The sequence below is a fragment of the Cynocephalus volans genome, chromosome 3, assembly GCF_027409185.1.
Source record: "Cynocephalus volans isolate mCynVol1 chromosome 3, mCynVol1.pri, whole genome shotgun sequence".
In the NCBI taxonomy this organism is placed as follows: domain Eukaryota; kingdom Metazoa; phylum Chordata; class Mammalia; order Dermoptera; family Cynocephalidae; genus Cynocephalus; species Cynocephalus volans.
In genome coordinates, this window is record NC_084462.1 from 26,150,436 (window position 1) to 26,173,302 (window position 22,867).

The 22,867-nt window shown below is 47.6% G+C and overlaps 1 protein-coding gene across 10 annotated transcripts in view; it reads left to right on the plus strand.

The window, feature by feature from the left end:
* CUX1 (cut like homeobox 1) overlaps positions 1-22,867 on the plus strand; it is a 349,741-nt gene that overhangs the window by 55,619 nt on the left and 271,255 nt on the right. For all 10 annotated transcript variants that reach the window (XM_063091582.1, XM_063091583.1, XM_063091585.1 and 7 more), the window contains exon 2: positions 19,710-19,820. In XM_063091582.1, the coding sequence (XP_062947652.1) occupies positions 19,710-19,820 (111 nt within the window). The remainder of the gene's footprint in view (positions 1-19,709; positions 19,821-22,867) is intronic.

A 22,867-nucleotide genomic window follows, 5' to 3' on the forward strand; every position in this document is an offset into this window, starting at 1 on the left:
GTGCCCTTTTCATCGTTTGAGCTGCCAAGCATCCTGTTTGAGCTAAGGTTTGCCACCAACTCTTATGTAGGAAAATGGACAGACCTAGTTGCTTCAATAATGGGCAGAAAGAAAGAAGGTGAGATCTTTGTCTAGTCTGAGCTCTTGTATTTCTCCCCTATGTTTGATTTCCCAAATTGCATTGACTGTTGTGATTGAAAAGATCGTCAGCACTATGTAAATGAGAGGGGGAAGTGCCAGTGCATCTCATGCAGATAATTTCTATGTAGATAATTTGCCATAAAAATTTATACTGCAGTCCTTAAAACCTTCGGAGATTTAGTCTGTCTAGGGAAAGGTGATTTATATGGTATTAAAACACTTTTTATGTTCTAGTCCTTTAGATTTAATGTTTATTGCCTATAAAAATGAAATCTTCTTGTGGATATTTAAAAGTTTTGGTACTGTGTGAAATATATATTCAAGTTAGAATCTGAAATGCTTTGGAGATGTTGTAAATAAGCAGTAGACCCTTTGGTCCAAAGCCCATGCTCCCATAGGGACCCACATGTCTGCTTTGCACGCTGAGAAGGTTGCACAGGTACTGGTTCTCATCACCATGGTGAGGTTACCAAGGAGGAAGATGTCGTATGTGGGGATCGTGATCGTTTTTAAAAAAATTTAAATAGGCTAACAAGTATTATAATTACACTATTTTAATTCCTCAAAAAGTTATGTAAGGTGTGACCAGCATTTCATTCAAATCTGTAGAACTACATGAATTATGGCCCAGGTTCTAAAGAACAGAAGTGCTTTGGCAACGCAGTGTCAAGTGCAAAGCAGTCTTTAGAGTGTTGCATCCCCTCAGATTCATAATGGCAGGCTTTAATGCTGGTCTTAAAAAAAACTCCCATGGAGTAAATCAGTCACACAGTGGGGGCAGCGGTGCTGGGGAGGAGAGCCATTGAAGCATTGTGGAGGCTCCTGAAAGAGTATCTTGAGCTGACGTCCCTGGAGGTGAGTGCCTGTTTGATTGTTGAACTGTAGTTCACGTAGCCCTAGAGAGTGCTTCATTGGGCCATCCTGTCTGGATGCTCTCCATGCTCAGGGAGTGGCTGGCCACCCGAGGGCTGGGATGGTGGCTTTGTTAAGCCTCCTGCATCAAGCTCCTGTTCTAAGTCGAGTGCTGGTTGACTTCCCAGTCTCCTTAGATGTGGGACATTTTAGAAATTATGTGGGAAATGCTTTCCATGAAGACTTTCAGATCCTCGGAAAGGTGGAACTAATCCACTAGGCAGCCCCATTACAACCACAGCAGGAATCACAACAGCAAGGGCCATTGGAAAACCATGGTCTGGTAGATTGGGTGAGCCTGGCCTGGGATACTGGCTTCTTTTTGAGTACTGGAGTGAGAGAGAGAAGAGATTGGGTGTGGGGACTTTGGTCGGGCTGCCTGGTTTGGATAATACTGGGAATGAAGAACCTGAGACTTTGAAATGGCAGTGGTGGGGCATCTCATCTGTATAGTGGAGAATGTTTGTCCATGGGGGTGGCATGTCAGCAAGCTTTGCTGGATGGCTGTCCTGTAGAAGGGCTCAGCTCAGCCTTTTAGCAGTAAAGGGACCCTGCATTCTTAAAGAATTCTAGGAGAAGAAAGACCAAGCCGCTGAAATTCTGAACCCCTCGGGATTGAACTCAAGTGGCCACCTACAGGAATCTGCTGGTCAAACCCCATCCTCCGAAAGGTGTCACAGAGATCGCATTTTCAGCCAGCGTCAATGAAAAGGAGATTACGTTTGCCTATCTCTTGTGGAGGTGTCAGTGGTAGCAAAATATAAGGGGATGTGTATTACTGATGACTTAGGGGCCACATTTTCTTGTATCACCAGTAAAATGAAGCAGCATCTGTGTATCAAAAGAGCAGACTGCGATCATCAGGCTCTGACTTTCAGCTTGCAGGTTGTAGGCAGAACTGTTGGTGATGGGTGAAGTTTGAGAAGCAGGTAAGCAGGGAAGCAGGTGTAGGAGTAAAGCAATGCCAGGCACAGTGGCGCACCCAGTAGGTGTGTGTCAGTGTACATTTGTGAGGCAAGGGAGTGCACAAGGTGGGAAAGGGACTTAGTAACGCTGCAGTCAGCGTTGTGTGAAAAGGACCAGGGAACAGATAGCTGGTCCTGCTCCTGCCAGCTCTGCTCCTGGGGGTGGGGTGGGGACAGCGAACTCACTTTAGAACTCTCCTTTGTCAGTTAGACCCGAACTCTCTGAAAGGAACGTGAACATTTAGACTTTCCAGTGACAGTGTGTGAAGGGAGGCCAGTTACACAGCTCCATCTACTAATATTTTTGGTATAAAACAGTTGCTAAAATTAATCCCAGTCAAAAACTGGATGAATTCTCAGTCATGGAATTAACAGGTTTCAAATGAAAAAATTAGCTTGATTAAAAATAAATGTGTATGCTGGAAACTTGGAGCCTGTCTGTCTCTAACACAGTAAATATGAAGTTTTTCATTTTAGAGGATGTTTGCATTTTTGTATTTACAGGGAAAGGGCCTATTTGAGCCAGAAATTTATAGACCATTTGCTGCTGCCCACTCTCGGCAGTCTCTTACAGGCAGTCGGCGTTACCCTGTGTGCATCGGTCCGTAAGAAGAGTAAGCTACAAGCCCGGCTCCACAGTGGCCCTAAGCTTCCCCGCCATGCAGTAAACTCACGCACATGGCTGTCTTGAAGGGCAGCCTCCTTTCTGCCAGCATCCCTATCACCTCAGTCTTGTTAGACCTTCCTTTGAATTTATATCAAGCAAACTATTTAAGACATGCACATGAAGCAGAAAGTGTGTTTCATTCTGTTTTTAATGAGGTGTCAAGCTACCTCTACCCATCTCTGTCCTGTGTATGACAGCGTGGACTTTTCCATCATTTGATATTAGACATCGTGTGCTTTGACACCTGCGAAGGCTCAGCCACCCTGGGTGTGTTCAGTTCATACAACAAGAAAAGAATAAGGGGCTCTCTATTGAGAATATAGAGGTTCTGCACTTAGTTAATTAGAAGATTTCTAACAATGAAGAATGTTAGGCTTCCTTGTTTTTGCTGGTTTAAGTATCACAATGTGGGTCATAGTAAACAGTTTACTATTTTCACACCCAGGCTCAGTGTTGACTAACCCCTAGAACGTAGCACAATTGGTCCAGCATCGGCATCCCCAAATCTCCATAGGTTTACCAGTAGGAGTCAAAAATTGAGTAACCAAATTTAGTTTTAATGTGGTGGTCTTGCTTATTGTTTGTGCACATGTTTCAAGAGGAACCCGTGCTCCTGGACTTGATGTAAGTGGCAACAGTAATGCAAAAAAGCTGGATTTTTTTCAATAGCTTTTATAAAAAGACAAAAAAAAAATCCTTAATACCTGTGTCACCATGCTACCAGTGTTTGAAATAAACGGCCCTCTTCCCTCCATCCAGCTTGCCTGTGAAGATCCGGTAGCACGCCCCAGTCCTGCTGGTGGGCCTTTCTGGCAGCCGCAAGGGGTCAGGGATCCAGCGGGATGAGGTCACTGCGGGAACGGCAGATGTACTTGGATGGGGAGCCCATTCCCCTGCTTTAAACCACAAATGTCTTTTGATAACTAGTAAAATTGGCAAGCAGAATGATTGAAAACATGTGAGAGGTAACTGGATCTAAGTTTCAAGTAGTACATATTTGAGAAGTTTTCCCCAATGTAAAAGTTACTCTTTAAGAGCCTTAAACTAATAAAAACAAGGAAATTCCATGTTACGGCTGCCACTCGGCCTTTGCATTTGTATTCCAGAAGTCAGATTTGACAGGTCAGCTGCTGGCTGGCTCTGGGATCCCCATGAGCGAGCACTGAAGGCAGGAGGGATGGGAGTGAAAGCTGGCAGCGGCTGGGACGGGGAAGGTCTTCACTGCTGTGCAGTGCCAGGCTCATAATTCCATTTTAGTATATCCTATTTTCTCTTCTTGGGGCTGCTTCCTGTATTTACATTATTCTCTGGGGCTGGTTCAGGATTCTTTTAGAGACACTTATTATTTCTTTCCTTTCCCATGTCTTGATGTCGTTGCAAATTTTACTCGGCGGCTACCTTGTCATCAGGAGTTAAGGCTGGATGTCTCTTGCCATTCACAACCCTGTCCCTCATCCTGCCCCATCCTGTGGCCTCTCTGCTGAACTGCCCAGCTGCTTTTAGCTTCTCCTCCCTTTAATCCATTCTTCCCACTGCAGACTGTCAGTTGCCTGTTCAACAGCCACCTGGAGAGTCAAGTCCACATTCAAGGCCTGTCTGCCTAGATCCACCTTCCGCCTTTCTTAGTGATCCAGTGGGTAATGAGTGATGATGGCACCAGAGAGCCTAGCACCTTGCCTTTTTTAAAAAAAGACCTGGCACCAGCAAGCTGAGGCAACTACCTGTCCTGGTGGGAGTGAAGGGAGAGAGAACAGGACATGAGGACAGATGCCACCCACTTCACGGTGAAGAACAGAACTTTACAGTAAGAAGGAACCCCTGAGTTCTCCCCTTTTATGTGCCGGTAGCCCACGTGTCAGCCACAGGTCTGCTGCACGTGTGATAACATTCTGCTGGAGGGGAAGGAGCAGGCATAGGTGTAGAAAATACTGCCTTTTAAAGCTCCCTGCACTTGGTAACAGCCACGTGGACCTGGTCAGGCTGCCTTTACCTGTGAACGTCACAGCCCTCGGTAGTGAAGTGGGCACTCTAATGTCTTACAGGATTGCCATGGGGATTAAAAACAATGAGGGATGTAAAGCATGAGTCAGTAAGCTGTAGCTATTTTTATAACCTCTGCCTGTTGTGTGCCTTCTGGAATCTTCCCTCTGTCCCCTTTCGTCCCCCACTGAAACCTCACTCATCCTGAGGCTGCCTCTTGCTACCTTTCCTATGAAGCTTTTCCTGATCCTCCCAGCAGGAGGTCATCTCTCTTCCTCTCAACTCCCGAGCGGTCTTGATACCTCTTCCGTAGCAGTCTGCCTTACAGACCGACTGAATTATGAGCTCGCAATTTGTTGGTGCTTTTATTCTCTGTCTTTCTCTGTCCCCCACAGTGTGCCCAGTAGATGCTCTGGAATGGTTTTGATCAGTTGATAGTAAGCTGACCATGTGGCTGGCTGGGAGGAGAGTCATTTCATGGAGATTTGGGCGGTAGATCTATCCCCTGGGGCTGATGCAGAGCTTCAGTTGGCCCTTGTTTCACATAGGTGAGCCTTTGCAAACTTGATCCAACCATCTGAAGCCAGACCCATTCTTTCTTCTGGGTGTCTTTGGGGTTCAGACAGATTCTTCACGACTCCATCGGCCCTCCCCAGTTCAGGTATTCACACTGCCCAGATTGAGGTTTTGCCCCTGGCTATCGTGTGCAGTTTCTTAAGTATAATACAGATGTGTGGAAGTCCAGGGAAACCCATTCAGCAGCCCACTTAGGGATGGGGGAATAGCTAGGAGTAAACCAGGAAATCTTTTGTTTCTGCTCTTTAAAAGATCTTGATAAAATAAATACATTGATGTGTGTTCCAGAATTAGTAAGTATACTGAATATAATTGTTTTTGTTTTGGTGATTGAAGATCTCGATTATCATTTCAGATCTATGGCATATTTCCTTTATATTTACGTTCACTTGGCAGAACAAAACATCCTCTGGCATAGGAGGCAGTGGTGTACATGGGCACAGCATCCCAGAGTTCCCATCTGCCGGCTGCTGCCCATGCTTTGCTGCCTGTGGCTTCCAGCCTGTGATGGAATGACACAGGCAGAGAAACAGCCGGAGTGTGTAGCCGAGGCTGCTTGGCCCAATCTGCTTCCTAATGTTGCCTGTACAACGTCCTGGTATCTGGGGCTCTGGCTGGTAGTGCTGAGATGGGGATGGGATCCTTTTTATAGATCACACTTTACTGCGAGCTGCCCTTTGCCCCCCAAACAAGATCAGGATCCTTTCCTCCCCCTGCCCCTCAAGAAGCCACAAGAGGCACAAGGCACAGAGAATATAGGGGATGGAGAGATGTTATTCCCGGATCAAAGCAAGAGGCATCATGTGCTGAGTTTGATGGAGAAAGATCTCCTTGCTGTCTGTGTAATTAAGAACCAACATCTAGGGCTGAGCCCGTGGCGTACTCGGGAGAGTGCGGCGCTGGGAGCGCAGCGACACTCCCGCCACGGGTTCGGATCCTATATAGGAATGGCCGGTGCACTCACTGGCTGAGTACCGGTCACGAAAAAGACAAAAAAAAAAAAAAAGAACCAACATCTAGCGTCAGAGAAAAACAGGTAATGAGGACTTGAACTTGGAGCAGTCAGAGAGAGGTGGGGAGTGTTTTGTAATTGGCCTTAATTTCCTGCCTCAAGCAGCTGTCCCCCATGGGGCCCAGAGGAGAGATCCAGGATGAAGAGGGGGCCATCTGTGCTGGGTCAGAGCTTGGGGGTGTTGGATGTGAACTAGTATTGGAGCCCCATTATGTAGCAGTAGTACTTTGTTGTAATTGTGCTTGTTGTTAATTGTATGTCCTCAACCTTCAATGTGAGTTTAGATAGTTAGTAATAGCTCTTTAGCTGGCTTTGGAGAGCTCCTCCAACTGTCTTTTAGAAAGCTCCCTGCACAGGAGGAGGTGCAGCTGACAAGTGGAGTCACCACTCAGGTGCCCAGAGTGGGCAGACTGGCAGCAGTGCTTCCCGGGCACCTCATGGGGCAGCTCTTTGCTACAGGTGAAAGTCTTTGAGGATTTAAATAGCCCCTTTAAAATCTTATATCTGCTCTTGGCACCAGAACCAGTCCTGTAGCATAACCTGTAGGAGCCCAGCACCCAGGTTCCTGATAGCAACCAGCAGTACCAGTGCCGGGAGAGAGTGAAGGAATTGCTGGCGACAACCACATCCTCTGCCGTTTGAGTGCCATTCTGTAGGGCCATCTGGCTGGTAGCAGCTCTCAGCCAATGGCAGGATGTTGTAAGCCTGGCTGGCTGAACATGGTACCAAAAATCTTGAAAATTAACTGCAAAAATAAAATCAAAGCTGGTTCAGAGATGGTATTTCTTTGCTAAGCATATGCTCTTCAGATGAACTTGCTCTGCGCTGTTGATAGATGTGTGTTACTAGTTTGGTTTTTCCCAGGAGTCACTTGGCATCTTTTAACTTTTACTTATAAATTCCAGGCAAAAACATTTTGAGAGCTTTTTGGAGTTTTTATTTGCTAATTAAAATGTGAGAAGGGAATGCAGCCACAGGTAGAGTTCTGGTGCAAGACACAGCTGTGATTTAAAAAAAACTCCAAACTTGACAGTTTCAAAACACAGTTATTAGCACTTCACCTATGACTGTGATAGCTTTTAACTTTCATGATCTGTCTCTTAAGCAGCCCCCCACCCCCGTACAAAAAGGGAGCTAAGTGTGGAAGTTGGAGGATACTTAATCCTTGAAGAAGATGATATAAGAACTACCATTTCCATGGAACTTGTTTAACTTATAGGAGTTTTCCTTATTCTTTATGTCATGTAGTTTTCTGGTGACCCTGGGAAGTAAGGTGGGTGATATATTTCACAGATGAGAAAACAAGGCTCAGAGAGTCTTGGTGACTTTCCTGAATTCCCTTAGTTAGGAGGAGCTGAATCCAAGATGGGGCCTGATCTGCCACATATGCCCCCCTGCGGCTTCCTGGACTGCAATAATGCCCCTGGACAGGGCAGGCCTAGCTCTGTAAGAAACAGGGCTATGTGAGAAGTCACCTAATACTGGTTTACATGTCTTGTACCACGTGCAAAATAAGTAAGATCTATTCTGATTCTGAAAATCCTAAACAGCCACTTGCCCACCAAGCCCAGTTATATATTCCTAGTGACCCCCACCGCATATCTGTCCTAGCACACATGCTGGGTGGTTTGTTTTGATTCACAGCCCAAGTCTGCCCTGGCAGATGTTTGTGGCTGGGGTAGCCCAAACAGAGAAAGTGAGCTGCAAGGCGTTGGATGGCTTTGCCGCCAGCATTTTCCCAGCGAAGTGGAAGTGAGCCGTTGCCAGAGTGGCTGGTGCCCTAACAAATTGATTCCTGCCAAACAATGGAAATGAACATTTTCAACAGACAGAAATGTTGGCTCCTAAAGTATTCAAATTAAAGGCTTATTTCTGAAACAAATACTTTAGGATGAAAACAGTTTTACCAGTGTAGATGAGATCAGAGTTATTCCTTTTGGCAGTGGCATAATTATTTTGAGATTAAAACAACGGTTTCCCTGTCCCTGCCTCGTTTTTCGCTGATGACCTTGCCCCCTATTTCCTGGAGAAAGGAAAGTGAGTTTAGCTGGAGTGTGGGGAAGAGGCGGCAGCATGGTTTACGGCAGAGAGCCTCAGCTTCAGAGTTACCCAAATCTGGTTCAAGTCTTGGCCCTTACTGCCTTCCTGGTGTGATTTGGGCAAAGCTGGTCTATTACCTAATCATCAGTGTCCTCAATGTGTGAAATTGGGCAGCAGTGCCTGCTTTGTAATGGTCAATAACCTCACCCTGAGGACCTGGAGAGTCACTCTAGACCAGCACCACCCACTAGAACTTCTGTATTGATGGAATGGTCTATATCTGCACCATCAAATACAGCTGCCACTAGCCACATGTGACTGGTGAGCCCTTGATTGAAGTGGTATAGGTGGCAACTGAGAAACCAAATTTTTAACTTAATTTACATTTATGTAGCCACATGGGGCTAGTGGCTACCTTTTTTTTTTTTTTTTTTGGTAGCTTGCTGGTACGGGGAACTGAACCCTTGACCTTGGTGTTATAAGGCCGTGTTCTAACCAGCTGAGCTAACCATCCAGCCCATGGTTACCATTTTGGATAGTGCAGTTCCTCTTCACCACCTCTCATTCAATTAGTTGGTCCCTGGGTCCAGTTAATGGGTTGTCAGGTCAACCTGCTGAAGATCTCAACTCTGTCTCTTTCTCCATTCTGGATGCAGCTGAGTTTCTGCTTGTCTGTTCTCTTTGACATTCATCTTCTGTCCTGGAGCCTGAGCAGGGGGGCAGTTCATCAAGGAGCAATGGACATGTTAGCCACAAACCCTCCCAAGTCAACCTTCACAGACATCTCTTAGTTTTACCAAGTTCCCATTTGTCTCCTAATGTATATACTAAGTGTACGCTATATTCATGTATACTAAGCATATAATGTATAAAATTTGTCTCATATACTAAGTATAAAAAGAGTAATACAAGCCGCAAAGTCAAGGGACCCATTCCCTGGGCATTTTTGTTAGCAAAGGCAAGTCACCTATGTGTGGAGCCTCAGTTTCCTTACTCCTGTGGCTGCTTCTTTCCCAAGTTGATCTCGAGGCCCACAGGAGGGGCAGTGTTAACAGCAGGCCCAGACCTCAGCAGCTCTCCCTCTTACCCAGTGCGTCTATAAAAGAAGGTGGACACTGTGGCCTGGAGGACACAGGAAGCAGCAAACAAGGGACCCCCCCCCACCCCCAGTCCTCCAGGAGCAAGATAATCAGGGAGATAGCAATTGAGATCACCAGATACCAAAGACCACACCCCTGATGTCATGGGGGAGGAGCTTGTGAGGGGAGGAAGGATCCTCTGGGCTCCTTGGAGAAGTTGAAGATTGGAGAGGGGTGGAGAAAAGGCTGTGTCTAAAAGGCTGAGGCTGGCAGGCAGAATTTTGTGTTGTTTTGAGATATAGCCAAAGGAGAGCAGTAAAAAATACTACTTATGAAACAGACATTTTTGTAGCTCAAAAAGGGTCGAATATCAGGAATTTCATATGATCCAATTGATCTGTAACATTAGGATTGAAAGTCATCCTTCCCTGGCCCTGCCACAGCTCTGGCCATGTGTACGTGCTCTCAGAGACTCCTGTTGTCTGATCGCCTCATATTTCATTATGCATCACCGAGACAGCGTCTCTCACATCTCACTGTTTAAATGAGAGTCTAGCAAGTATTATGTGTAGCACAGTGCTTGTTGGATACATCTGGCATTTTTTGTCTTTGCATAGTGGGTTTTTGACGGGATGAAAAACAAAAAATAAAATTTTGGTTCTCTACAGAAATTTCTCAGTCCCCAGGAATTCACAAAAAGGCTTGTATTAAGTTTGTACTCATAGCTTTTGTTAGGCCAATTTATTTTTATTCAATTTTGTTTTCTGAATAGCTAATGTATTCACTTGGTCCAAAATCAAAATTTTATGTTTGTACACAAATAGAGAAGTCTTGACCCCATCTTTGTCCCTTTCCATCTTATTCCTCCCGCCCCCCACCATTCACTCCACGTTAAGTACTTGTACAGTTTCCTAGGGTTGTGGACAACAAATTTAGTAGTGCAGCCTTTACATGGAAAGGCCCCGGGTAGTACATGTATAACGAGTTCAGTTGTTTCTCTTAAATTTCTGAGATTGGAAATTACTATCAAGTCATCTCCCAGAATCTAAACTATTGGGTGCATGTTAGATGTAAAATGCTGTCTTCAGAGTTAAAGGATCAAGGGCAACTAATCTTTATACCATGTGGGGTCAGGTTGAATAGCGAGAGGAAAAGACAAGCTGATCTTGTCACTCATGGTGCTGGGCATTTTATCTTAATCCTCATAGCAGCTCTACAAGGTGTGTATCATTTTGTCCCCATTTTAGGCTCTGTAGCTTGCCTGGGTCACAGAGCTAGGAAGGGTGTGAGCTGGGAGATCTATCCAAGGCTGTGTCTCTGGGTCATGGTCTCAGAACCTTGCTCCATCATTCCCCAGTAGAGAGCAAGAGCCAGACATGGTCTGGTAAAAATGGAATCAGGTCTTTTCCTGTTCTCTGATCTTGGGGGAAAGATGCAACACATCTAGGAAAGCAATGTGATATTAGTTTACCCTTAAGTAGCTATTTTTCAAGTGTGCCCACTCTTCTCCAAGTTTGGGAGTCGTTGCTGCCCTGCAGATGTCTGGGGCCAAGGTAGCAGGGGTGACCACAGTGAACACCCACTGGGTCCTATATCCCTCTCGCTAATCCTTATGAGAAGCAGCAGGGTAGGTGGCATTGTACTCACTTTACGGATTAGGTGGCTTGTTGAAGGCCGTTCACCTAACAGGCAGTGGGAGTCCACACTCAAGTGGGTACCTCTTATCAGAAATTCAGTGCCCTTCCCTCCACAACCCCCTGCCGGTGCCTCCTTGCCGCTCCTGGACCTGGGACATGCTCTCTTCTTTCTTTGGGGTACCAGGAGACAGAGTCCACCCTCGTGGTGGGAAAACCATGCTATAAATGCAGCTGCTGATTGCTGTGAGATCTGGCCAGGAGGTTTCGTTCCATTCATTTGATCCTAATCTCCGAGGTGGGAGAAGTTGGACAACTGCCCTGCACAAAGATTTTTGACAAGGGTCGAAACACACAGCTTTTCTTGTTAACGCCCCAGATAACTAGGAAATTGATCTGTAGGCAAGTGATTGCTTTTCACACACTTGCATTTGCCTACTTTTTTGTTCCCTGAGTTGGGCAACCACACTCTTCCACCCAGTTTGGCCAGCATTTATGAGCATGTAAGGTGCTGAGGTGTGTGCTGGGTGCCACCAGGAAGCTGTCTTGCCCTGCCCTGGGAAGGACACTCAGCACTCCCTTCCACAGTCGCCCCTCCGGGGAGCTCTGTCTCAGGGGTGCTGGGATACAGAGATGAAGACAACGCCATCCCATCCAACAGGGAACCCCACGGCTGCTCTGCTGCTCCACAGTTTCCTGTAAGCACTGCTAGGATCGGCTTTTCCTGGCCCCCTTGTTTCCTGTTTCCCATTCTTATGGTGGAGCTGTGGTGTAGGTTTCTTTCCAGGCTACTGGGAGAGCGTGGCCAGCATGGCTTCAGCAGAGTGGGGTGGGGATAGTGCTTTTTAGACAAATGATCCTAATTCATATAAAAATGGCACTGTTCTGGGGCTTGACCCAGAGGCCTCTGAAGCTGAGATAGAGGAGGGTGTGGGTCTCCAGGACCCCAGCCTTCCCTCCTATCCGTCCTTTCCATGCTGCCAAGCCGTTAGGAACTGGCTCCACAGCCAGTCTCCTCAGACCCCACCACCTAGCCCCCTGAATTGTTCTGGATTGTTCTCTGGCATCCAAGGCTTCAGTGCTTGGGCTGCCTTTTTCTCACTGCCATCTCATTCTGACTAGAAGCCTTGCCAATCTGCAGAGTCCTTAAATGTGTCCTCTCTCTCCTTCTATTGGTCTCCCTGCCCACCCCATCTCTTAGTGTCCCGCTCAGATGCTATTATCTTCATGAAGCAGTTTCCGATTTCCTCCCAAGCAGAAGTGATCTCTCCTCCTCTGAACCCTTTTGCACCTTTTCTGGACTTCTCTTACAGTTAGTATATTTTGCCTTTTCCTTTTTTTTTTTTTAGCTTATTCTTTTATTTAGCAAACACTGACCTATGATGTGCCCCAGCACTCTGTGAAGTGCTGGGAATCCCATAGCGAGCACAACGCAGGCCTTGCTGGACCTTATAGGCCATGGGGAGATGGCATCACACTCAAATGCAGAGCAGACTAGATCGCCGCCATAGGAGCAGCTCCTGGAATTGGGCACACATGTTACCATCTCTTTGGGGTGAGGCAGGAGGGGGTAGGGGCTGGGGAAGTGGTATCTGAATGTTTCATGGAAGAGAAAAAGGAAAGGCTTCCAAGCAGAGAGACTAGCCTGTGCTGAGGTCAGAGGGGAAAGGAGAGGACCCAGCCCTCTAGGGACACTAGCGAAGGTCATTGTGCCTTGCAGGGGCCTGGTGGGCACTGGGTGGTCTTATCCAAGTCCCCCTGGGAAGCCACTGAAGGCTTTTGAGCGGGAATGACAAGCTCACCATGTGGCTTTGGCAGGGCATGTCCCTCTCCTGCGGGGATGTGTTGGGTCTCAGTCACCTCTACAGCTCCCCCACCACGTGCTGTGAAGGAACGGGGGTGGGGGGGCTTCCTCTTGGTCAGACTGACTCCATGTGGCTCCCTGCACACACTCCAGTTTCTCCAGCTTTCCTGCTTTGAGTCACTTTTTTGTTTGTTTGTTTTTTAAAAGATGACTGGTAAGGGGATCTTAACCCTTGACTTGGTGTTGTCAGCACCACGCTTGCCCATTGAGCTAACCGGCCATCCCTATATGGGATCCGAACCCAGGGCCATGGTGTTATCAGCACCACTCTCTCCCAAGTGAGCCATGGGCCAGCCCTTTGAGTCACATTTTTCATCCCTGGTCAGATGTCTTCTTTCTCTCTAGGCCCTGGTTCACCCAGCCAGGCCTGTGTGGTGCGGGTGAGTGTTGACAATGGCGGTTCCGGTGTGGGTCTGTCCCTCCCATTGTCCCATTGTTGCCACATGTAAGCCTCCCCTCAGGGTCCCTGTTGGTCATCAGTCTGGTTCTGTGGAAGCTGTGAATTACTGAGGTGGATGGCCACTCGGTCCACATACCTGGCATCATGTATGCTGATGTCAGAATACTGCAGCCATCACTCGGGTTTCAGTGGTACTCTACAGTGACACAGGCTGGGAGCAGGGAAGGGAAGAGTGAGGATTCAGTGTCTGCATAAACACTGGGAAAGGACGAGGTCAGACGTTGTTCCTAACTTCAAACTAGTAAAATAAGCAAGAACATTAACATTTATTTTGGGAATTCTGGAAGGTTCTCCTTTAAATGGAGACCTTGAAGAGAACACAGTGAGCTTCCTGCTGTGCCAGGTGGGAGCATGTATCTGGGAATGAGGTATGCCTAGGTCCTTACTGCTCCTTCAAAGCCAATGTTTCGTTATATGTGAAAAAATGAGATTTTGAAAGATAAATGTTTACTTTTCAGGAGTAGGCATTCCATCTACATGTTCAAAATGCTATAGGTACAGAAGAATAGCCAGTGAAAGGACCCCCTCAACCCCGGTAGTGCCCAGCCCCTTCGTTCCCCTCCCTAGAGTAAGAGACATTACCAGTATCTTGCTCTTGTGCAGCCTTCCTGAGAAATCCTGTATATGTGTAAGCTAATTACATGTGTATGTGTGTATCTGTGTATTTGCAATGGATGGCTTGATCACTGTGTATGGAAGTGGGTTTTTATGTTTCTAATTGAGCACAGTTATTTCCACATCGTCCGCCCACCCCCAGCAGCCCCTTTAACCACTTCCATGCCAAAGCCAGGCTGGCATCTGCTCATCAGATGGCACTTTCCTGTGTTCCCCCTGCTCTACTTGGTGACCATGACAAGGCTCCTTGGGTCTCTGAGGCCCCCATTCAGTTGTCCTGAGCTGAGATGAGGAAGAGGGTAATAGGGACTGTGAGCCCATCTGCCCATGGGCCCAGCTAAGATGCATGTTCTTCACAAAGTTTGGAGATCTTTCTTGCTGGAAGTACTTTGTCCCTTTTCTCACCTTTTCCTCTCTTTTTGCTCCACTGGCCTGGTCCCTTCTGTCTTGTCACTCTTTTGTGCCTGCCTAGTGTCCTCTGCTGGACTGTGGGCACCTGGAGGTCAGTGTCGGCTTTCGATTTGTCTCTGTGTCCCTGGAGCCCGTGGCCTAGTTGGGAATGCTGGTGGCAGAATGAATTCAGGTCTGAGGTGAAGTGTGTGACTCTGTTAGTACAGAAAACTAACCCTGATGCTGCATTTCCAACGCCAGAAACTTGAGATGCATTATCTTCATTATGTCCAGAGAAGGGAAGTCTTTTGACCACAACCACACATGTTACAGCAGGGACAGAGCCTGATTCTAGTCTGGGGTTTTCTGATGCCACTGTATGAAGGGTGTTCAGATGTTTTGAATAGGGGGCTGGGAGAGGTGACGGAAGGAGCCTGGGGGTGGGCTTGGGCCCTTCACTCCTTTCTAGCACCTTCCATCCATCCATGTGATCCTGTCGTTGGAAACAAAACAAAAAATGCTCTGAGGAGCCCCTTGCAGAAACCATGCTTGGCCTTTCCCATTTTGCATAAGTGATATTAGTTTTCACTAATAAAGCCATTTAAAATTCTTACATAGGATGTGCTGTTTGATTTGTGTGACAGATAATCCCTGATGAACTAACTCTTTGCATTAAAGTTAGAGATAATAAAAGAATACTAGTGTTGCTGGTACAGTTGGCTTAGGTGTGTTTTCTCCAACAGCCAAGGGGTGGGTGGGGGGGGGGCCTCTTTGTAGGCCCTATGGGAGTCTGGCCTGGCCTAGGGGCTTAAGAAAGAGAATTTCAGCAAAAGTGGGGGTGGGGGGCACTGTGAGTACCCCTAAGTTTAAAACAAACAACTGACATAAACATGTTAAAGGTGACCAGTTCCAAACTGATCACTGACATTATTCAAAGGCTTGTTTTATTTGGGAATTTTTTCTCCACAATTTCTTTTAAATAGGCAGCTATCTATGTGGTAGCTTTTTATTTTCTGTTTTTAACGCATCTTGAATACTTGGTGAGGAGGCTGGAGTTCAGGCAGAGGGAAACTTAACATGTTAGGAGCTTTGCCCTTTAAGGATCTGTCAGAAACGGAGAAAAAGCATCCCAGAAATTCTAATCAGTGAGGAGAACAGGATCCAGCCATCCCCAGCTCTCCAGCTCCACCAGGTTCATAGGTTGAGGGCTGCCTTTGCACACACAGCCCTAGATTTCTGAGATGAGGGAGACATGGGTAGCTAGGCCAACTTGCTTACAGGCCTGCCCGCTCCTGCTGTGGATGCCCTGGGCCTTGGCCGTGGAAGCTCTTCTGAGGACGGGCATGCGGCCCTGGGGCGCTGTGGCTGAGGCTTTGACAGAGCGAAGAGCGTGACACCCACTTGCTGCATTGACGCCTGGGCCTGGTCTGCTGTGAGGTGGGCTGGGCCACATACCTGCCCAGGGGCCAAGCTGGGGCTGGATCCTGTGCCATGTGGTTCCACAGCCAGTCTTTCTCTTGACCTTGTCACTCCCTGATACCAGTCATCCCTTGATCACTTTGAAAGGAAAAGAACCACACTTTCTGCATTCACGTGCCTGTCCTTGTCAGGCATTTTCTCAGTAAAACTTAACAGCTCTTCTGGCTTCATTGGAAGTTCTGGGTTCCAGGCCCATGGCTAGCTGCCAGCCCAGCCAGCTTGCCATTACCTGGGATGTGGGGCTCAGGTTTCCAGTGGGAGAGTAGTTCTAGATAGTTTTGAGGGGACATCCTCCTCTGCCCTTCCGCTGGAGAGTACTGGCTGTGCTGGGTGGTGTTTTCTGTGACTGTCTGCTGCCCCCGCCTCCTTTCCCCTTCCCCCCTCCTCCTCCCCCTCCTCCTCCTTTCTTGCTCTCCTCCTCCTCCCCCTCCTCCTTCCCAAGTCAGCGTTATTTTAGTAGTCTTCCTCCTGCTCCCTCTCTCTCTCTCCTCTCCCTCCTCCTCTTCTCCTCCTCCTCCCCCTCATCCTCCTTCCCACATCATCGTCTTCTTAGTTCTCCCCCTCCCTCTCCCTCTCTCCCCACCTCCTCTGTATACACTAAGACTGGCCAGTGGGCAGCACGTTGTGCACAGAAGAAGCTGTTGTTTCGACAGAGGACGTGCTCTCCTCACTTTTTTAATCACCCGAATCCAGAGGCCGTCTATTCCAGGCCTCTGCCCTCTGTAGGTGGACATGAAGGCAGTGGACACAGAGGTTCATGTGTTATACAGTTGTGTGTTGAACACATGTAAAGCATATTTCTATAACTACATGTGTATGTATTTTTCACATTAACAGGACTTTTTAAACTAATATATATGGCAGTTTTTCCAACTATATAATACATGCACCTGGCAAATAGTCCAAAGATACTACTGTGGAGTAAGTCTCCCTCCTCCCTGGTGCCTCCTGAGAGCCAATCACATTACAGATTTCTTCTGTGTCTTTCCAGAGATCATCAAAGCCTGTGTGAGCATATGTATAGATATTCTTTAAACCGTTCTGGCATTGTTTTGAACTTTGCTTTTTCTGCTTTAGTATAGCCTGATACTCATCCTGTCCCATACAGTCTGGGTAGGACTGTATGTTTTTTTAACCATTGCTGAATAATCCGTGAGTGGCTATGCCAGTATGCCACGAGTGGACATTTAGGTTGGTTCCAGTTTTTTTGCTCTTTGAGACTTTTTGATGCCTTTCAGATGTGGGGACTCTCCCATGCTCCTTTTTACATGTGACTCATGACTCACGGGCTGAGGGTTCTGTATTGTAGGCCCCCACCTCCACCTCCCCTAAACACATTAAATTCTCTTGTTAATGTGTCATTATATTTGACACTTTGAATATAGGCAGGCTTGGTAGATAATAAAACAGTATTTGGTTTATGTTTAATAGCTATCTCCTCCCTTAGCATTGTCTCCACCGCCTGAGAATGCCTTAGTGTCCTTCAAAAGGATTTGGTGGTGGTTTTTCTTTTCTTTTTCTTTTACAAAGGACTTGGTCAAAGATTGTGAGCCTTAACTATGACCAACCCAATCTGGGGCAGTGGAAGTGTAGTCTCTCCTCCTCGCTGTGCCAATCTGTTTCTGTGGTGGTGGGTGGTGGCACAGTGTTAAATTTGGAGACCCCTGTAGGTTTTCATGCCGACCTGCATATGTCTGCAAGCTTGGGTGAGGGAGAGCGGTGGCCCCCTGTAGAGCCTTTGACTGCCAGCAGCAAGTTGCCTCAGGGGTGCTGGCCCTGCAGCCCTGTAAGCAAGGTGGGTTTGCTTCCATGAAGCCACCTGTTTCAGCTCAGCCCTCTTCAGTCAGGCTTCCTGACCCCTCTGCCTGGGATGAGACCTCAGAGTGGAGGGGCAGGCCCCAGGTGGACATGCTCTTTTGGTGTCATTTCCCCCAGTCTCCCCACTAGATGGGAAGGCAGAGGTTGGGACTGAGACCCCACTGTCACCTTTGTACCCAAGCATCCAGCGTCAGCTAGCTCGAAGAAGTCAGCAGATACCCACTGACTGGGGGACCCCAACTCAGGCTTCCATTCAGTGGAGGAAGGAGGGACCCGATTGAAAGCAGTTTGTGCTCTTTTTGTTTTTCTGTAAGTTTTCTGTCTGTGTGTGATTGGAACAAAACATCCATTTTTTCTTTTTTGTCATATTTCAATATTGGCTTTTCTCCCCCCTCCTTGAAGTCTTCTTTTATAACTTCTGCTGCTGCTGCTTAAATATAGATGTCTAAGTCCTCCTCCTTACCAGATTGTTTATATTTTTGAAAAGCCTTCTGCTTATCTGTGACTGCTCTGTCTTCTCCAGCTCTCTCCCTGCTTTGCCACATTGGTTTCGGCTGCTCTTTTTCCCTGCCTTCACTTCACTGGGATGTGTTTCAAATGTGGTCTATCAAAATGTTCAGTGTTTCCCTCTTTTCTGCAATAGCTTTGACATCTGTTCTTGAATTCTAGCCCACGTTATTCTTTTGGACTTGTTTGCCCAAGATTTGCTTTAATGCCAGAAATACTGAAGCGGAGAGAGTGTGGTGTGGTGGTATCTCTCCCACCCCCAACTGTCTGTGATTTCCAGGCGCGCTGGATGTTTGTTCCAGCACTCTGTCTTCTTGGCTGGCAGTGGCCCACCCCATAGTGGTACCAGTGAAGCATTACTGGGAGGGCTTACAGGCTTGTTGGGTTATTTCCACCAAAAAGGAAAGCGGGTGGAACTTTATGAGGTGGGTGGAGAAAGACTCTAATGTGCTTCCTGGGTGTCTATGGATGGGTTTTCATCTCTGATTTTCCTTACCTTCCAGCCCTTGATTTATTAGGTCCCTGCTCTGCTCAGTTGCAGGCTGGTGGTCCCTACCATTGGGAAACCACTAGGAGCAGCCACCTTGACTCTGAAGCAGAACGTGCCGCTGTGTGTCTTTAGTAACTGAGGCAGCTCAACAAGAAAATGGGCCTTTCTTTCAGCAGCTATAGCAGCATGTCCTGTGCTCCTGCTGTCAATCTGAGCCCCATTCTGGGCCCATCTGCTGCAGGCTTGTTTGAAACAGTTCCTCGTGGCAGCCCCTCTCCGGGTTTCTGAGGCCGGGGCTCAGATTCTCTGGTGCTTTGAGAACAGCGCCCACAGCCCTTAGCCCCTTGCAGATCCCTGTATGAGAACCCACTCCTGTGTTCCTCACAGTTCCCATGCAAGTAAAAGGGTTTGAGAACAACTACTATTTTCAGGTGCCTGATTTCCAAAAAGTTTACAAGATATTGGAAATAATTATTCTTGGAATTTGCCTTTTAAAGGTCCCTCTTGAAATCTAATAATAGGTTAATGGTCCCCCGAGCATGATGCTTGGCCTAAAGTAAGCTCACAATAAATATTTGCTCAGTGAAAGCACATCGTGTATCACTACAAAAGATCCCAGGCCTACGCTGTTGAAGGACAGCCAGACAGAATGCCCCACTGAAAAGCGCAGAGTTAAGCAGAAGGACTGGAGCACAGGACAATGGCTACAAGAGACACTTGTGGAGAACAAACCCTGAGCAACTCCAGAGAAGGTGTCCTTTGGGCATCGGCTTGCCTCTGGTTTTACCCGAAAAATGTTTCTGCGTGTTCTGTTACAGGAGCAGTCATCTGTGCAGTGCACTTTTGTACACAATGCATCCAGCTGAGCAGGCTTGGTTTTCTCCAACCAGGGCACGTGGGCTGGATGGATTGTGTCCCTTCCTTTTCTGCCATCCTCCAGCCTTTCCTCCTCCGAGGAGTTGATAATCCCTGGAGCCACCATGGGGTCTCCCTGCAGTGTTCTGGTCAAATGCAAATATGGTCTTTTCTGGTACAAAGTGCAATTACAATCTTGTTTTTCCTTTTTGTTTCTTTCAACAGAGAGAACTCGATGCCACCGCAACAGTATTGGCAAACCGGCAAGATGAAAGCGAGCAGTCCAGAAAGCGGCTTATCGAGCAGAGCCGAGAGTTCAAGAAGAACACTCCAGAGGTGAGATGGGGTTGCCATCAAGATCTCTTTGAAGGGGTCTTATTATTCTAGTACATACACAGACAATGTGTCGTAAGCATTTCATTTTTCATCAAACACATGGCCAGTAAGCCCCTTCTTTCTTCCGTTGTCCTCTGCTTCTTTTCAGCAGACTGTGTGCCACTGAACGGGCAGTGGGGAGGAGACAATTGATAGGTGGTCTGGAAATATTAAAGCACGAGCTAATTCCGTATGCATCTATTACACAAGCTGGGCATGTGAGACTTTGTGGTCCGTCCAGTGTGCGAGATGTCAGGCCTTGGAGCCCATCCCAGCCTCTGGCTCCATGTGGGTTAGCACCCACCTGCGTCCACAAAGGGAGCAGTGAGCAGAGGGACATGGTGAGGCAGAGGTGCATCAGGCCCCCTCCCCAGTGCCAGGCCAGCAGAGTGTCTGAAGGCTGCGCACATCTGAGGGTAGCAGCATGCCAGTACTTCCTGTAAAACAGACATTTAGTCTGCCAGGGCTTTTAAATGCCTCTGAAATATACTGTCAAGGGCAATGAAAATGGGCTCCTATTTTTTTTCTCACAAGAATGTGCTAGGGGGACAAGGTTTAAAGTTGCAGGGGCAGCATTTTCCTGGTCTGTTTTCTAGGTCCCTTGTCCCCTTCAGTCCCTATATAAAGGCTTAGTAAGAAATAAAAAGAAATGAGAGTATCACAGACAGATGAGCAGATGTGGGAGTTGCTTTCCCAGGAGGGGGTGGCTTCTGCCAGTTTGGCTGCGATGGCTCTCCGGCCATTGCTCAGGTGTGAGTGCACCACAGCCGCCGCAGCTTCAGCCCGGCTCCCAGGCCTGAGAGTCTTCCCATGGCTCTCGGTTCTTCCACGCAGGACAAGGGAATAGGCCTGGAAGAGAAGCCACTTTCTGGGAGAGACGCCTCTAACTTTTACAATACAGTGTCACTGTAAAAATTATGTGTGAATTGAATTTTTTAAAGTAGACTCATTTTAAATGTTTTGAAGGAGCTTGCTATTCAAGGGAGTGCTGTCGTGAATCATTTTGGAAGACAAATAGTTCACCCTCTATTTTCAGAGTAATATTTTGGGAGAGTACATGGTAGCACAGTGGAAAGAAAGAGGGCTCTCAAAGCAGAACTACCTACGGATTTCGATTCTAAACCCAGTACTTACCCTCTCTGCCTCACTCTGCCCTTGAATGTGGGTCTCCCATGTCCTGTCAGACCAAGAGTGCAGGTTGGAGTCACTCTTGCTTGGGGCTTACTGCCCGCTCTGCAGCTGTTGGAGGCAGGGGGTGCTGTTTTCCGTCTTCAGCCTTGTCATGAGCAAAGACAGGAGAAAAGAAAAGAGCCAACAACAGAACCTCCTTCTCGTTGCCTCCGTCTCTCAGGCTGCTTAATTAAGAGCAGATCTTCCTGGAAGGTCTAGTGGTGGGGTTTCCTGAGCTCTCATCTTTGACTCCGTTTCCCCAGGCCAACCCTCTACACGTCCATGTTGTGATACACTCTCAGCACTGTTCCAGGTGCTGTCTTCCACTGTCCTGTACTCTTACTGCCCTTGCCTTGGTGACCATATGTCCAGGGGGCTCGATAGAAAATACAAAGGAAGGGCAAAGCCATCCTCTGAGGCAACAAACAACAAAAAAATAAATATAATCTGTTATACAGTAAGTACTGCAAGGAAGATTAGCAGAGACACTGGAGTCCTGGGTGTTCTACGAGTCCCAGATGCCTACTCAGCTGCAGAAGGCTGTGCCAGGCCACCTAGCACCTAGCACTCAGTTGAAAATGGTAACTGAACAGAACTGCGTCCTGTTCCTCCACTGACATTGGAACGCAGGCCATGTTCTGCAGGAACTAGGGATCAGCTCACTTGGCTTGTGTTGAATGCTGCCACGTCAGTTACTCAAAGAAACCCAGCTTTACACTGTGCATTTTTATCTCCTTCTAATCACAGTACATAGAAGAGGCCTGGTAGAAAGCAGCCTGGTTGGTAAATGCCATTTGGAGCATTTCCTTTTAGTGCACATTTTTAGACATCGTCCTCCATGGAGAAGGGGACATGGAAACCCACCTGAAAAGGGATAGAAGTTTCTGGCTTGCTCCCTGTGCAGCCTCTGCCAGTTGGTCGAGGCAGGTGCCCATTTAGGCTTCTTCCACGGCAATAGGGAGAATCTTACTGCAGAATAAATTTCCAGGGACATGTGGAAGGTGGAGCTGCTTGGGGCTCCTGCCCCAACGGCTCCCCTTGCTTTTCCCTATCTGAGGGCCATACATGGAATCTGTGCAGGGCCCCTGTGGGAAGTGAGGTGAGACCCAGTTCCGGTTCACTTATGCCACCAGCCAGAATTTTCTGCTTGAAATTTTGAAGCCACTTCAAACTGGAGTGGTGGTGGGAGTGGTAGCTGCAGCCAAAGTCCTCTGGGGTACACAGAGGAGGGGTGTGTGGTGGGGGCCTCTGACTGCACATGTGAGTATGTGGGGGCTGTGGCCTCACCTGTGGAGCCTTGCAGCTTAGCCCAGAGGGGATAGTGGATCATCATTTTGTTTAGGGTCTCAGCCTAGAGGAGCCCTGACATCTTTCAAGCATTGGTCACTTCCTCCGGCTATAGCGCCAAAGAGATTATTAAACAACCAAGAAACAGATTAACATTCACCGTGGAGGTAACACTTTTAGAAATAGGATGGGGAAAGAGGAAGGCTGCTTAGCACTTTGCTCTCAGTGGTAAAGAAAACTTTGGCTTGTCAGCAGGGAAAGCACCCTCCTCCTATGGATGCAGCCCGTGACCTTTTTGGCCTCCTGCCGCCAGACTAGTGATGACCAGGCCCTTGTCCCAGGGCAGCCAGCACGTCAGGGCCAGGGATGCTGGGGTTCTTGCTGGTGTTGTACCAAGTGTGTTGACTCTTGATGAAAATGTCCAAGTTCCTCCTTGTTCTGGGAAAGAAGAAAATCTCCTTCCAGTGTCTGTTAAATGTTTGACATGTCTAATATGCGGGAATCTGCACCTGTGATAATTCAGAGGTGAGTGAGGTTTATTTAGCCTCCCA